At 46.4% G+C, this 17,632-nt stretch overlaps 1 protein-coding gene across 2 annotated transcripts in view; it reads right to left on the bottom strand.

Moving 5' to 3' along the window:
- SCG5 (secretogranin V) overlaps positions 1-16,807 on the bottom strand; it is a 61,946-nt gene extending 45,139 nt beyond the window's left edge. The window contains exons 1-2 of one of the 2 annotated variants that reach the window (XM_085628100.1): positions 16,652-16,807; positions 4,153-4,375 (exon numbers count right to left, since the gene is read on the bottom strand). In XM_085628100.1, the coding sequence (XP_085484226.1) occupies positions 4,153-4,366 (214 nt within the window). In that variant the 5' untranslated portion in view covers positions 4,367-4,375; positions 16,652-16,807. The remainder of the gene's footprint in view (positions 1-4,152; positions 4,376-16,651) is intronic. The other variant, XM_085628099.1, reaches the window with a different exon arrangement.
- Between the last annotated feature and the right edge of the window lie 825 nt (positions 16,808-17,632).

Below are 17,632 nucleotides of genomic sequence, written 5' to 3'. Positions count from 1 at the left end.
AAGAGGTATAAGAAGAACGACTTGAGAAGGGAGGAGGCCTAAGGTCTTCAGAAGCGCTGGGGCCTCACTAATCCACCCAAGGCAGGTAAGTAAATGACCCACGGGAGACGCATGCAGTGTGAGAACACAGCCGCGGATCCCAATAGACTTCAATGGAGCAAGTCGCGGTTGGAATTTTTAAGTTTTAGGATACTTTGGGAGAGTGTACAAGCAAGTCACTTACAGGGTAAGTAGTTCTAGAGCCAACACACACAGGAGCACCGGAGTATTCGAGTTATCTCACCCAGGGAAGCCGGGTGCATAGGTGTCTTTTGGTGTCAGGTCGCTGCGTTGTTTTCAATGGGAGCCAAAGAAGACTTGCTGCTTGTGAAGACAGGAGAAGTGTCCGGTGGAATCCAAGGCTGACCCGGGGCCAGGAAGCTGGATGCCCACAGAAGTCGGGTGATTTCAGGTGATCACGGGTGTCTTGACTCTTCAGCCATGAGGTCCAGGAGGTGTCGACGACAAACAGGAGCTGGATTCGGAGTGTCCAACAAAGTATGCAGCTTACTGAGGTGTCAGCAACCGGATTAAAGTCAACAAGCCTTGGCAACAGCAAGTCTTGTGGAAAGTGAAGAAAGTCAGCAGTGCAGACCAGCAAGGTCTGAGGGACTCACCCAGCAAGGGTAAGTCAGGGCAGGCCTGGAGCAATCAGGGGAGCCCTTTGGTTTGATGAAAAATTCTTTAGGGGACCCCCAAGCCAACCGGCAAGGGATCGCAAAGACGCCTCGGGAGGATTCACTTCACAGGAGCCCACGGTCACTCGGGATGAGGTAGGCCACTGATTCTCGGTGGAAATCCTGCTGGAGGCTTGGACCATACGTGGTCCAATGCACAAGTTCATAGAACGTCGTGAAGGGGTTGCACTCAACAATAGTGCACGGTACCCGGGTATTGCTGTTCCTCGTCACTTGTGGGGTCCACTCGCCTCAGGTTTGCTGGGGACTCACAATGGCCGTCGTGAAGTCAGAAAATCCACTTCCGGGGCTGCAGGGACTTCGAACTCCGGCGGGAGCGGGAAAGTTTGCGACCGTTGATTCAAAGTTTTGGTGCCTGCCAAGCAGGGGAGTCACTCCTTGACTCCAAAGGAGATTCTTCAGTCTTCCAAAGGTAGTGGAACATCGAAGGTCCAGGATTCTTCTTCCAAAGCGTCATCCAGGGATATCTAGTTTGCCATGGCAAGGTTTCCCTATCTTATACAAAAGGAAAGGGAGGGACTAGCTCTATGACCACTCCTATGGGAGGGTCAGGGGAGTGGGTGGTTACACCCACTTCCCTTTGTCCAGTTTCACACCAGAGCAGGTGCTGGTAGCCCCTGAACCGGTTTGAGCTAGCATATGCACAGAGGAGCCTACTGCTCCCCCAGTGCAGGACTTCAAAGCACTCTAAGAGTGCACCCTCCCAGCCCCAATACACTAAATCCTGTCTGGAAGGTGGTTACACCTCCCTGTGACAGGATGCCTATTGTTGGGCCTCCTCCACTGCGTGTTTCGGTCAGCAGCAGGAGGGCAGCCCGGTGTCTGTGCAGGTGGCATCCATTTTGTGATGCCAGGGCTCTTTCAGGATTCTACAGTGTTTCCACAGTAGGTACATGTCTATCCCTCTAGAAGGGTGGGATCATACTTCCACACCAGTTACTGGTGTGGGGGTATGATTCCAAGGCGTTTGACACCAAACATGACATGTTTTGATGCAGCCATCCCAAAGTTAGCATTTACCGCTAGGTTATAATGCACTTAAGAGTATATGGTTTAACCGCATCCACAAACAGCCACAGAGAATGGACTCTGAGAGCTGCAGAGGGGCCCTGCTCAGGCAGAGGGAACCTTTACCTCAGTGAGGAGTGCTAACACTACCTCACCCAGGCTGCAGTAGCAGGCCTGTGGTGTCAGATTTAGTCTGCTTCCCAGGGGTGGCATAATACATGCTTCAGCCCCAGGTAGGCATGTGAAGTACCGATGCCCTTGGTACCTAAGGTACTATATACTAGGGGCTCATAAGGTACCACAGTATCCTATCACGAGTGCATCTAATATGCACTCCAAGTTGTTTAGAGAGAACAGAGAGGCTGGGGCCCTGATTAGCAGGGACCCAGCCAGACTATAGCCAGAAACCTGTGTAAACATCAGAAAAAAAGTGGGGGCAACATAAGTGCAGATCCTACTCTCCTACAGCAGTCGTTGCACAGGTTGCCAGGGTATAACTTTGTCTTTAAGGGGTGGTTATACGGGGCCAGCCTTCAGCAGGGTTGAGGAGTGCCTGTGGACAGGCAATGGTGTTTCCAATGTTTAGAATGGGTGTGACCTGGACTTAATCATAGAAGATGGAACGATCTTCTCTTCGTAGGTGGTTGCTTCTAGTGAAGAGACGATCTTCTGAATGTCTTTGTATGGATGAGCGGGTGAAATCATTGGTAGAACGCTGGGTAGCCTTAGCTTGGAAAGTATTGTTTGATCATTCAGGTCTAGGAATTAATGGTGTCAATTTTGTTAATCAAACTTTTGTTGAAGGCAATGGGTTACTAATGGGTCCGGATAGGTAGCATTATTTGGGTGTTAATGCAATGACTGACTGCATTGAACGCAACGGATCTCGAAAGGTTGGCATAGGAGGTTGTGCTTAGACACTAGTAAGATTCAGCTTTGGTTATGTATTTTTGTGCATGGAGCGAAGTTTGAAGATGTCCTGTACAGCTCTGATGAGCTGTTCCCTTCTGCATCATCCCTTTCCAAATACCTCCTTATGGTTTAACTGTGTCCTTTTGCAAGGGGATTGTAACAGAGGCCACAAGATTTCTTTTGTCAAACCTGCACAGAAGAATCCTTTTTAAGATGCTTCTGAACACGTTGTTACTAGTCTCTCCTTATTGACATTTGATCTCTAAATTTCAGCTAAAATTATTTAAAAAGTAATGATTAGTTAATGGCAGAACTACATAAAAACAGCATAACCAACAGCTGTGATTGCTCCAATCCGACCAATGAGGAACTGCAGCCACATGATGAACAGCCATCATCTGACCTATGATGATCAGTTTCAATTGAGCCTCCCTTCACACCCTTCCCCGTGCACTCACAGATAAGCTAAAGCCAGAACCCTTGGTTACAGTATATATAAGGCTCTGAGAAAGCCCGTTACCAGTTCTAGGCTTCCTGGGACATGTAGCTTATGTTAGTTTCAAATAAACGAATTGGAGTAGTGTGCTAGACCGTAATAGTTTGCAAATGTAAAGACCATAGACATATTACTGATTGGGTGAGCTTTCTACATGTACTCCATAGCACGCCTTTCTGTTATATGTGCTCCGGCAAACTCAGAGTGCCCAATCACAAAGAAAATGCACAAACCTCAGCACACTCTGAGAGATCACACCTGCATTGAAGAGAGTGCACCAGTGAAAGGCAGAGCACTGGCTTCATCCGGCAGATCCAGATTCAGTTTTAGGAGGGGGCAGGGATATCCTGTATGTGACTGCACCTGCCTGCGGGGGGATGTCTGGAGGGTCCATCAGGAGGGGCAGGGATATCCTGTATGTGACTGCACCTGCCTGCGGGGGGATGTCTGTGGGGTCCATCAGTCCCCCATGTGCCTCTGCCAGGGGTAGCTCTAGGAGATGCACTGACTATGTACCACCTCCTTCTTGTGTACAATCAGTGCGCCTCCTAACACCTTCTTTGTCATTGCTCCTGTGTCTGTAATATGGCGTGGGGCAACATCAAAGACTTTCCCTTCATTTGCATGAGGTCATACCCCCAGGGAAATGAAGGAACGACCACTTATGGACGCGCAGGCAAAAAAAATGACTACCAGTCCAGTCCATAGTACAGAAGGGACAAGTGTCTTTTGCCCCCTTCTATAATACCAAAATTAGTAGGAGGCACAAAAAATAGGTGCAAAAACCTGCTCACCCCTGCGGCACTTTGAGTAACAGCACCGACACATAAAGTTCAGTGTCAAGCTGACACAAAGACACAGGGTCAATCTACTGTAATTGCATATTTAGTAGGTTACTATTAGGAGTGGATAAGGGCTATAGTTTGACTTCATCCAAGTTTGTGAAAAAAAAGAAGTTAAAAATGCAAAACCACACAAACACCCATTGGCAGCCCATACCTTCAATGCTCTGGGGTCCCACCAGGTTCATGGCTTGGTGTGCGGGGTACTCCACGCGGGGCCTGGCAATTCCCAGCTGTTCCATAACGCCATGGAGCAGATGTTGAATATCAGCTTCCGACACGCGGTCTGGAGTCCGGGGACTGTGAGATGAACACAGCGCTGATCCAAGGACCATCAAAATGGCCGCACTCTGCAGAATCGGAGGTCCCATGGTTTCCACCTGGAAGGATGGCAAACAGGCATGAATCGGAATAGAAACAGCAAATAATATGACAGTATCAGAGGTACCCACAACATGGCTCCTCCCAGCAGCTTGTAAACTGGCTCTTAGAGCCCAGATGTACATAACATGCGTAATTTTATGTTGTGTTTGGTGTGGGGAAACATGTGTGGCACTACAGCTTGTGATGAGGCAGGATGCAAATGTATAATTCTCACTCACCCTGAGGGCCTATGCTCACAGATACATAGGCCTACTACTGCTGCAAGTATGAATACCGCTGAAAGTATGAATACCTCTGCAAACACTCATTAACAGCTCTAGATTTTGAGGGCCCTCCTTCAAGTATCTGTGCACTATTCACTGGCCACAGGTTCAAGTCCCAGCAGAACCGGCACCACCTTTCTTTGAGTTTAATAAAAATGTGTATCATTGAATTGAGTAACAGAAACACAGGAGAGTAGCTTAGTCAGTGAAATTTGAGGGGTGTGAATCTCACATTTCCAAACTAAAAAAGAGTTGGACTGCATGGTGGAGGGGGTGAGATAACCAGGGTTTGGGATGGACTGTTCCCATGAGAAACAGAGTCAGTACTGATTAGTATTAGGTTAATCAATCAATCAATCATTGATAAAGTGCGACAAACCACCTGTGAGGGTCTCAAGGTGCTGGAGTTGCGAGCTGCTTCATGGTGATCTGTTCATTCGAGCAGCCAGGTCTCGAGTCCTTTGCTGAATTGTTGGAACGATGAGGCGGTCCTGAGGTGCAGGGAAAAGTTGTTCCAAGCTTTGGCTGCCAGATGTAAGAAACAGCGGCCACCGTTGTTGGCCGGGTCGGTCTGCGGGGTGTCTGCGAGGAAGAGAGAGGCAGATTATAGGTGTCTGGTTGGTTGGTGGAAGATCATGCGTTCGTGGATGTATTTTGGTTCTTCTTTGTGCAGGACTTTGTAAGTGTGGGTCAACATCTTGAACTGGCATCTCTTCTGGATCAGGAGCCAGTGTAGCTTCTTGAGGTGGAGTGTGATGTGGGTCCATCTGGGGAGGTCGGAGATGAGTCTTGCCGCTGAGTTTTGTATTTTCTGTAGTCTCTTCAGGAGGCATGCAGTAATTCCTATGTACAGTGTGTTCCCATAGTCCAATCTGCTGGTGACGAGGGCTTGCATGATGATCTTTCTGGTGTTGGCAGGGAGCCACCTGAAGATCTTGCAGAGCATGCGTAGAGTGTAGAAGCAGGCGGCTGACACTGTGTTTACCTGTTTCTTCATGGATGGCTTGCTGTCGAGGATGATGCTGAGATTGCGGATGTGGTCTGTCGGGGCAGGGGATAGGTCGAATTCACCAGGCCATCATGCGTCATTCCATGGCAAGGTGTTGTTTCCATAGATGAGGACTTCAATCTTGTCCATGTTGAGCTTGAGACAGTTGTCCTTCATCCAGTCGGTGACGTTCATCATACATCTATGGAAGTTGGCTCTGATGGTGGAGGGGTCCTCTACCGAGAGGATGAGCTGGATGTCGTTGGCGTAGGAGATGATGTTGAGTCCATGCGATCTGACGGTGTTGACCAAGAAGGCCATGTATGTGTTGAAGAGGGTGGGGCTGAGGGACTCTCCTTGGGGGATGGCGCAGATGATCTTCTTGGGTTCCGAGGTGAACCGTGGGAGGCGGATTCTCTGGATTCTTCCGGTGAGGTGAGAGGTGATCCATTTGAGAGCATCTCCCTGGATGTGGTGGAGTCTGTTGATCAAGATGTGATGGAAGGCGATGTAGGAGGCAGCTGACAGGAGGATGAAGGCTGCTGATTCGCCGCGGTCTAGGAGATCCCTAATGTCATAGATGGCTGTGATCAGAGCTGTCTCAGTGCTGTTGTTGGCTCAGAATCCAGGGGTCCAGGAGATTGTTGTGTTCCAGGTGTTTGGTGAGATGCTGGTTGATTGCCTTCTCAAGATCCTTCGCTGGACGGCCGGTAGTTCTTTGATTCTGCTGGGTCGATGGATGGATTCTTCAGGAGGGCCCTTTTGTCAGCGTGTTTCCAGTCCTCAGGGAAGGAGGCTGAGGTGATGGGAGATATTCAGGACTTTCTTGAGCTCATCACCAATCATCTTGCTCCTGAGGTTGAAGACGCGGTGGGGACAGGGGTTCGTGGGTGCTCCAAATTGCACAGAGTTCATTATGGAGATTGTGGCTTGGGTTGTAAGAGGGTCCCAGTGGGAAAGCAGGTGTTCAGGTTTGTGTTTGTGGGTGTGAGCAGGTTGATGCTGTCAGCGGCAGGGGGTTGGGGTATGAGGTTTTCGTAGATGACTGAGAACTTGTCGTGGAAGAAGTCCGCCAGGGTGTCACATAGCTCTTGTGAGGGGTTGATGTCATGACCGGTGGCTGCGGAGTTGGAGAACTCCTTCACAAAGGTGAAGAGCTATTTGCTGCAGTTTGTGCTGGCTTCTATGTGGTCTGCTAGTGCATTCTTCATTGTTTCTTTTAGGAGGTGGTGGTACAGGTTGAGTGCTGCCTTGAAGGTGGTATGGTCTCCTGTGTCTTTGCTGGTGCGCCACTTCCTTTCTAGTTGCCAGCAGTTGCTTGTGGTGGGTTTCAGCTCCACAGTGAACCAGCTGGCTCTATTGGAAGGTCCTTTTGATTTGACTGGCTTGGTGGGGGTGATTATGTCAGCGCATTCTGAGATCCATTGGAAGAAATTCTTTACAGAGTGTTCTGGGTTGGATGTTATGTCTGGGAGGAGGGAGTTGAGGGTGTTGTTCCACAGGTCTTCTGATATCTTTTTCCAATTTCTGTGTGTGGAGCAGGGGGCATAGGGCCAGTGTTGGTAGGTCCTGAGATGGTGAAGTGTACGCTGTAGTGGTCGGTCCAGATGAACTGTGCCATGTGGCTGTACTTGAATCTGTAATTGGATGTGAAATTGGGGTCAAGCGTGTGTCCTATGATGTGGGATGGGTCAGTGACAAGTTGCTTGAAGCCAATGCTGCTCATGCTTTTCAGGAGGTCGGTTGTGTTGGTGTCACTGGGGTCGTCGAGGTGGAAGTTAAGATCCCCAAGTAAGATGTAGTGCTCGGAGTTGATGGTGATTAGGGCGATGAGGTCAGGGATGGCATTGCAGAAGCTAGGACGTGGCCCTGGTGGTCTGTGGGTAAGGGTGCCTCTGATGGTGCTTTTTCTATCTGCGTGGATTTGGAAGTTGAGCTGCTCCATTATTGGTTTGAGTCATCTGGGGAGGACATGCAGCAGATGGTGTCCTTATAGATGATGGCAATTCCTTTTCCTTGTTTGTTGGTTCGGTCACAGTGTGTATTATGAAGCCTTTGGGTGGTGATGGTGATGTCCAGCTAGGAGGCAGGGTTCAGCTAGGTCACTGTTTCGGAATATGACGTCGGGGTTGAGGGATTAGATCACTGCCCAGATCTCCGTGGCATGTTTGCCAACCGCTGTGCATTGAGCAGAACGCGCTGGAGTTGTGCCGTTACGGTCTCGGTCGGCGTGGAGAATGCAGTTGTGTTTGCGGTGTCTCCAGTGCTGTTGGTTGCTTCAGCGCTGCAGGTGAAGTGGCAGTGCTGGCAGGAGAATGGTCCTCTGGTGGTGCATGGAAATGTGTGGCAGCAGTAGTTGTTGTCGATGCGTCTGGGATCCAGGGCTCTGAAGTCTGTGGCAGTGTAGCTGCGCGAGGTGGAAGAGCCAGGGTTCTGGGCACGGTCCAGGCACAGATGGGAACAGACAGGCTTGCCTTTGGCGTTTCGGCAGTCTGCCTGCTGCACATCCGCGCTGCTGCCTCAATAAGTAGGGCCGAGGCAGTGGGCGGGACTCAGCTAGCAGCGGGAAGCGGGAGGGGAAAGGGCAATGAGCAAAATGGCAGAAAGGTGACCGAGCCGAGCGGCGGTGAACAAAAAAAGAAAACTGGAAGGCAGATACAGCAACAGTGAAAATAATTACAACAGTGAAAATAATTACAACAATTACGGTAAAATCATAGCTAACACAGTACTAAGACAGCATATACACAGCAAACCAACTATAGGTGGAGCCGGGTTGCAGCAGCAGGGGAAACTGGCATGGTGACCTGCTACTGGAGCTGCGCTGTGGCCTCCATAAGTAGGTCCTAGGTCAGCTGGCAGCGGGAGGGGAGGGCAGGGAACCAAACCGCAGGAAGGCGAACGGGAGGAGCGTCAGTGAACAAAGATGGAACACAGGAAGGCAGGTACAGCAACAGTGAAAATAATTAAAACAATTACAGTAAAACCAGAGTTACCACAATACTGAGACAGCGTGTACAGACCATACCAGCTAAAGGCTGGAGCGAGGTCGCAGAAGCTAGGGGGAGCTAGCATGGGGATTCTGTCTAAAGCGTTCTTTCTTCTGTTTAGCGCCATGAGACTCTTGGAGTAATGTGTGCGCTATACAAATGTCCCTAACTTGACTAAAGTGGTACAGTGGGCGGAAAACAATGGGTTGGACTGTTAACCAGAGTGATTTGCAGTGGTTAGACTATTATCAAGCATTTGCCCCATCACATTTTGGGTGTTTGATTGCCAGTAGTGTGCGTAGAAACTTGCGACTGGCACAGCTTTCCAGATTTACTACTCCCAATTCCATAAAGTAGTATCTTTGCACTCATAGAAAGAGTACTCATATGGGAGAAGATTTACTCTTTTTTTTTTTTTGTTCAACCGATCATTACGTAATTAAGTTCCCGATTCAATACATGAATAATTTAAAACCTCTCAGCGAAATGAGAAATACGAGAAAAACCAACACAGACACAGCAGCCTCAACTATGGGCCCCAGATCCAACTACCAAGACAAGAACGCATATATTTGCGGGGTGTCTCACCTTGAACACTCCCCCACCCAAAGCGACGCACCTATAGAAACACTGGCTATTTACATCATTTTAGCTGCAAAATCGGTGATAGCAACTTCTGTATATATACAAATATAAGTTAATAATGCTGCATCTGGTACTACTAATGAGATTGCTGTAGTTTTAGAGGGATGTGGAGACAAGGATAGTAGTGTAAATTCAAATTAACACTGGCACCTAATTGGAGTCAAACTGTGCTCGCTCCAGTGTTAGCCCAGGCACTACGGGCCCGATTCACAGAACTAACTTAAGACAAAATCCTAAACTTACTACCATTTTCGTATTCACAGAAGGCACTTACTCACTTCGGTATTCACAGAAGTTAGGAGTCCTAACTTTAGGACTCCTAAGTGCCTTCTGTGAATACCGAAAGTCTTAAAGTTAGGATTTTTCTCAGTTTAGGAGTAGTAAAGTTAGGACTCCTAACTTTAGGACTCCTAACTGCCTTCCGTGAATACGTAAAGTCTTAAAATTAGGCTTTTTCTCAGTTTAGTAGTAGTAAAGTTAGGAGTCCTAACTTTAGGACTCCGAAATGCCTTCTGTGAATACCGAAAGTCTTAAAATTAGGATTTTTCTCAGTTTAGGAGTCCTAAAGTTAGGACTCCTAACTTTACTACTACTAAACTAAGAAAAATCCTAATTTTAAGACTTTCGGTATTCACAGAAGGCATTTAGGAGTCCTAAAGTTAGGACTCCTAACTTCTGTGAATACCGAAATGAGTAAGTGCCTTCTGTGAATACCAAAATGAGTAAGTGCCTTCTGTGAATACCAAAATGAGTAAGTGCCTTCTGTGAATAACAAAATGGTAGTAAGTTTAGGATTTTGTCTTAAGTTAGTTCTGTGAATCGGGCCCTACATTTTCACCCGGTAGTAACTGTCGCGCAAAGGCCCTGATTACGAGCTGGGAGTCCGATCCAATCAGATTTCTGAGTTGTGTTTTCTCCTGACAGATTTCAGCAGGTGAAACCTTGGGAGCTTTATCAGGAAAAAGTAACAGACAAAACATGGGGAAGTCAGAGTGTTACATACGGTTTCTGCATGTTATGCCTCATTTCAAAGTTCAAAACTTGGATTAGGAAGAATTTTAACGCAATGGGTAAATACCTAATTTCAGGGTAATGTTATCCGTTAATTAAGGAACTGGGCAACAGTGGAATCCCGTTACCCCTTGTATGTCATGTCAGAGTCTAAACGCCAACATTCTGACACAATGGTGGCCGCTCCTTCTCCTACATCGCTGCCAAGACCTGGAAAGACCTCCCCTCCAGCTCTGTACAGCCCCTTCAGTGGCAGACTTCAGAAAGAGACTTAAAACCTGGAACTACCTCCCCTCCAGTTCCGTAGAGCCCCCTCGCTGGCAGACTTCAGAAAGAGACTCAGGACCTGGCTCTTCGACAGAGATACAGCGCCCAGATACCCCAAGGGGTGACAGTGTTGTGCTTTCCAAATGCTGATTGACTCACTGAATACAAGTGAGAGTTTGCAAGGTACAGAACTACTAATGAGCACACTGAGTTCACAGGATGATGGTAATCTTCTTTGAACTGGACAATGACATCATAGAAAAATCGTATGGCCGGGGTAACTGGAATTAAGCAGCAGGAAAGGTCCAAATGTTGTCACAAAGTTGACTACATTATGCGGCAAGAAAAGTCAAACTATGACATGTAATGCGTCATGTTTTGTGACAGATTACTTATTTTGTCATTTACACTCATGTTAACACTGTTTCAGAAAAGGTTTCACTTCATTAGTAGCAGTTTAACACTTAAATAAGGCAATAAGCTATTGAAAAGTGACCAGTCAATCTCTGGGAAGGGTCTTTCACTGCGCTGCAACATGTTGCTGCATTTTTAGTAACTTTTGATCCATTGGGTTAGAAACACATTATTTGTTAACAACTGCAAATTATGCAGCAGAAAGTGGATTAAGTGGCAAATGTGGCAAGTTCATAACTATGCGAAAAACGCTGAGGCAGCAAAATCGCATAATTCCAGTAGCCATGCATATGGCAACGGGATCCAGATCAAAAGAAATGATTGGGTGGCTTCTGAGCTAGTTGAAATAAGAGACAACACACACTAAAAGAGTGAGCTTTGATCACTGTGGCCAGCCTTAACTTCACTAACACAGCATCAGTTCGTAACTTCAGATGCCGCTGTGAGGCTCACCCCTCAGAGGGTTGCAGGTAATTCTCCTCCTGCTCAGAGCTACAGCGTAGATGTTAAAACCCACAGATTGCAGAAAAGCAGTTAATCTATAGGCCATGGAGTTGCCAAAAAAGCAGTAGCCTTCTTTCTGGAATGAGTAGGATTCATAAGCGTGTCAGGGTGATGGCCACCAGCTCTCAGATTCCACCACTGCCCCAGTTACATGCATAAGGCACCCTGCGGACACTAGTAACGTGTGCTGAAGAGGAGCCCAAGACTTTACAACCAGCTGAATAATGTCTGAAGATAAACACACATCTTAATGGTATTTTGTTTATTAGGTCTGCTATTAGCCAAGACCTAATGAGTTTACTAACCATTCAGGCATAATACACTTATTAAACACAAGGAGATGATGGACGGAGCGCTGACACTTTTCAGACACTCACCCCAAGTCACAGCTCTGGGTTGAATCCATCATCGTTCTTTAGCTCACTTAGCCACCCTAGTTCACACCCAGCCATATGCAAATCAGTCTCGACCCTGTTCCTTTAGGGAACAGTCCTGTCCGAACTGCCAAGCCAGATCTTCCCTCGACTGGAAACAAGCATACTCGGGCCGGTTTCGGGGTAATACCCCAACTCAGCCAGGCTAGCTTGAATTCAGTAGCAAAGTGAGCAAGGGACCCACGTCTGGCATACCCTGCTAATTTAGGGTGAACAAAGCAAACACAAGGAGATGATGGACGGAGTGCTGAAACCTTTCAGACACTCAACCCCAGCTAGCCTGGCTGATGAGGTGTGATGCCCCGAAACCGGTCCCAGGATGCTTGTTTACAGTCCAGGGAGGACCTGGCCTGGCAGTACAAGCTGGACTGTTCCCATGGGGAACAGGATCAAGACTGATTTGCCTATGGCTTGGTCTGATCTGAAATGGCATGGGGAGCAAAACAAACGATGGATTTAGGCCTAGATCTCTGTGCTGGGGTGAATGTTTACATTGTGCAGCATTCTGTCCATCAATTGTTCTTTTTGCATAATAAACTTACTTACATGGGCCTTCCACCAGGGGAAACATCCTTTACCCCACAGTCACAACAACGACCTGCCTTTACAACGCAGTCACTAACCCGATTGCAAAGTTACCACGCATTACTTTAACCTGCAAGTCGTTACAGCGACTTGCTTTAGGGGGGGCATTGTTGGACTGATGTTGGATTTTTAAGTCCAACACCTTCCCTACTGTTGCGTATACTGGACGTTGGAATAGTAAATTATACTTTTCCAAAGTCCAGCGCCCCCTAAGACAAGTCGAGTAACACACGATAATGTCACAGTCAGGGTAGTGACTGTATTCTAAATGCACTCGGAGTTCAATCATACAACCTTCAACCAGCCCTCATCATCTATTGGTCTGTTGCTGTGTCATTCATATTTTTCTTCTACCCACTACAGCATAGAGCGTAATTTGACCATCGACTGACTTCTCTGTGAGTGAAGTCATTCTGTACTTTCAAAAGGAGCAGATCCACACACAAATTAGTTCCCTTCAAACTACTATAGCAATGTGTGCTTTTTGAGACCAGAAAAGTATTTTGGGTTTTAGTCGATTCTTTTTTTCTGCAACTGGTGAGAGCCTGGCAGCTTCCCCAACAATAAGGTTTTGCAAAAAAGCATGACAAAACAAAACATGCATTGACTAGCCAAAAGGCTGTCAGCCAAAACCAAACGTAATGGATTTTCCAGTGCTTGTGGTCTTTGGTAGCGATTGCTGAAGCATTAGAACTGTATTTTTAGGTCTCGCCTGACCCAGCGCATGCGCTGATCTGGCGAGACTTATTGAAAGGGCTCCAAAAAGTGCTACCAGGCCAGCCTAGAGCTACAGTGCATGTGCGCGGGCGCGCACGCCGCGCTTGACCGCCATTACTTTCACTTTGGCGGCCGCTTTGATGTTTGATCGCAATTGCGATCACTTTCCTTTCGCGGCCGCACGGCCGCTGGGCACAGCCAATAGGTCTCGCTTTTGGGACCTTATAAGTATTTAGTTATGCAACTGTTGCATGGCTAAACACTTATAAGGTTCCAAAGGCGAGACCTATTGGCTATGCCAATGTTTGTTTTTTTTAATTCCCAAAAAGATGCTATGAAATTTTGCTGCAGGTTGCAAGTCTCCCATTTTTAAGTAACACATAACGTTTTGTTTCAAAATGTATCTTAGGCAAGTATATGTAAAATCTGATGGAGGGCACAAAGAATAACACAGCAAGATTGGCTGATGGTACCAAAAATAAGAATATCCATTTAATTGATGAAGAACAATATCGCTGTGTCTTGAAGGTCAATAATTAGCAATACAAATATATACATTATATAAGTGACATATGTTACAATCAGACATACTCATGCTAATACATACATGCATCCATTCCCATCCTTCTCATTATCAATATATAGTGAGAATACAAAATGTTTAATCAACAATAATACAAAGTTGAACAAAATGTTTCAATGTACTAGTGGTAACAGGTGATGTACATATTTGTGGCCAAAAGGCAGAATTCTGAAGGGCTATGGTATTCTCTACGCGCGTTTCGGCATGTTGCCTTCTTCAGGAAGCCGCGGGATATATGACTCAAAGTATTGTCTGTAAACAACAACAGTGTATATACCCTTAATGTTGATACGTGCCCTCAATAAACCTAGTTTATAAGCTCTGAAGAAAAAGAATTAAAATGTGGCTTAAAACGGTTTGTTTGCTCAGCAGGCCATTCGCCTTACGGGTTCATTTATATTAGACTGTGTATCTGTGTCTATAAATAAAGACAAAATATACGGAGGGTTGCTAGAATGCCCGTAGGATTGTTAGAGTGCAATTTATTTCAGAGTTCGTTTTTGTGCATGCGCATGCAATAACATGCGCACGCAACAATGCCTTGAAGAGGCCCATGCTTAAATTGAAAAGATGGTGAACATGCGCACTGCTCTGTGGGGTTAGTATCAAGAGTGCCGATTTGTGATAAAGTTTGCAACTGTATCATAGAATGGTACTCCAAATTCCAAATGCACGCTATTTGGGGAGAAGTGGGAGATGTTCCTGTTTTAAGAGGAGAGACAAAACTTCTTCATTGTTAACTTACAGAAGGTGTAACTATTCGTGTTGTTCTAAAGTTGCATTACTTTGCGATATCTTGACCAAATTTGACCAACATCATGCATCGAAAGCCTTCAAAGAACCCCTCTCCGGCGTCTTGCTCTGTATCATATCCGGCTCTGGATTATGTGAAATATCAGCCTTTATTTGTACCTAAAACCAGAACTTCCTTCTGTTTCACAGAACCGAAAATAGAAGAACTTCATTGAATCTTTATCATTCACGCAGCACATTGAAGAAGTTGTTCTAGGTAGCCCTTAAATCTAATATTCACCGGGCCAAGTTCCAGTCCGATTGCTTCCTAATGTGTAGATTTTCAATTAGGTAGGAATTTCCTCCACTAACTCGTTCCCCAGTTCCAGTGTAACAATATTCAGAGCTCCAGAGAAAATTATATGCTGATGTTTGTGAGGTCCTGACCCTAGCAAAATAAAAAAATAAACAATTCTGTGGCAGTTTGTTTCCATCTGGCGCCCTCTTGTGGCGATTTAAGGAGTTGCTATAAGGCAAGTATCCACAGTGGCCTTCATGTAGCACTGGCCCTACACCTAGCATGATTCAAGAGCATGCATGGAGTCTGTGATCTCGGCTGAACATCTGCACTGAGGTGTCCTAGCTAGTCCTGGGCGAAACTTTCATCACACTGGTGTAAACTCACATAATTTCTGGCATTTTGCGTTGTGTGGAATTCCTGAAAATATGCCACGTTGCTCAACTTCAAGTCTGTTTGGGTGAAAATCATGTTGCAGCAGCACGGCAACAACACACATGGATAGAACATGAGTGGTTGTGCTACACAACACTTGTGTTCTTTTCGCTATTTCTAAGTTGGCACAATATGTGCCCTCGTAGCCAAAATTGAAGCAAAGGTGCATTACGTGCTAAACTCAGTACCGTGCTAAATGCCAGATTTGCATTTTGCATAAATTTCCCAAAACGTGGTGTAATTACGCACAGGGAAATTACGCGAATTTCGCATTCCCCCAAGTCCTGGCTTTCTCATAGGAAGGAAGGAAACTAATAAACCCTTCCTGGACTACAAGGTAGCTAGCAGAGCAAGGGTTGCACCAAAGACATTCTAGAAAGACATTCTCAATCAAGAGACATGGTTTTAGTGACCCTGGAACATTAACGCATTTAACACACTGAGTTTAAAAAGTAAAACATTAATAAAAATGTCTAAAAATAATGTTCCTAACAATACAATTAATCATCATGTTCTAGAGGACCCGCGTGTGCTAGCCGTCTGCAACGGGGTTGTCTCTTGGTGTCGTTATTAATCGTAACAAAAGTAACCATGCCATAGCATCGGAAGGATGAGACGTAAATTTTCCCCAAACCGGGTTTTAAACTGGGATCAGCAGGTTGCACGCTTTCTAGCTTCACAGCTGTCCCCACCTCGCCGTCCCCTCCACAAACACCTGACCCGCTTGGCTGCTGCATCACCTTGTTGCCATGGCAAACAGCAGCTGTGGTACTTTTCCTATGAAATACACACTGCCCATCACCTGGACCGCGTGACGTCACGCTCTCTCGGATTGGCTGATTTTCCACCGGAACCACTTACTATACACTCGATTAAACCGGTTGTCTAGCGTTACCTCAGCTCCAACTGGATGGGACATTTATTATTTATGAGGTTTTTTTTTTTTTAAATAACGTTGAAAGTATGGATAACTGATCAATTTTCAATACACATATCGTTATCTAGAAAAGAAACACACGTCACAGGCTGAATTCTTTTAAGGGTTAAACTCAGATGTTATGATCACACAATATCCCCGTTCTATATTATTAAACCGAGTCAAGAAAAGGGCTGACACAGGAACCTGTCACCGGGAGGCAGCAGGGACATTTTTACAGTAAACCCCCAACCCACTGCGTTTTTCTCGCCAGGCTAGACGTATTTCTCACGCGAATTTCAGTTTAATAATTCGATTATAAGGGAATGCAAAAAAAAGACTGGTGGCAGCACAAATGTGAGCTGGCGGGTGCTGCGGCTATAGAATATTTTGTTAGGATTAAATCGTCCAAGATATTCTTTTCTGAGCCCGAAATTCATTCCCACCCTCCCAACCGCACGCAGAGAATAAAAAATAAAATCCCGCTTACCAGGGAGAAAATGGAGTCTGTCGGCTGGCAGTGTCGGGGAGAGATGGAGAGATGAGGTGGGCGGAGAGGGGAGGGCTGTGATGGCGAGGGAGGGGTGAACAGATGGGACGGAGAGGAGAGGACCGCAGCGGGGATGCCCAGCCGTGAAAGATGAGGGGGGCGGGGTTGGAACAGGTGAGGAGCGGAGCTGAGATCTTGAATATTAATATGGCGCTGCGCGGCTGAACAGAGTTTTTGCTTCAAACTGTGTTTTTTTTAGGTATTAAAAAATTGCTCTCATGACTGCCTGTTTTTTCAGCCCTCGAAGACTAAATTGGTCCTTTCTGGATTAAGAACATATGAACCGTAGGTTACAGGCTCAGACACAGGCAGTTAGAGGGCCGGACTGAGAAGTAAAAGCAGCCCTGGCCAATGATAACAGACCAGCCCCCTGCGGTGCATAGCGAACGACCCCAGCAAGCGAGCTTGACCACTGCAGGGGGGGGGGGGGTTCCCCCAAGAAAAAAATGGGGAAAATTACACGAATGGTGCATTCTACGACACATTTTCATCATATATTGAATTGCATTCATTTTTAAAGCACAGCAAATGATGACCTTACAGTGCACCAGGATTGGACAGTCTTTGTTGGGGTTCTTCAATGCACCCCTCACTATCACCCCCCAACAGTGCCCCTCATCCCTTCATAGCCTCTCTCTCACATGTACTACATTTGTTTTATAGCGCCTCTCATACCAGTGCAGGGTGTCGGAGCATTTATGAAATGCACAAGTAACAAAAGGATATCTATAACACAACAGTAACCCACTGAGCTATACACATAACATACTGTTCTGTGATCTGCATGGTACATGTTCTTTGCAGCAGGCATACTAACCCTCTGCACTACCTTAGATAAAACTGCCACGAGACAAAACTCCAATCTCTCTCCAGCAGGTACATTATTTTGATACTTTTATTGTTGCTTGAGAACTGCTGGAC

Source organism: Triturus cristatus, chromosome 9 (genome assembly GCF_964204655.1).
Source record: "Triturus cristatus chromosome 9, aTriCri1.1, whole genome shotgun sequence".
Classification (NCBI taxonomy): Eukaryota; Metazoa; Chordata; class Amphibia; order Caudata; family Salamandridae; genus Triturus; species Triturus cristatus.
This window is presented reverse-complemented; position numbering and strand designations above follow the sequence as displayed.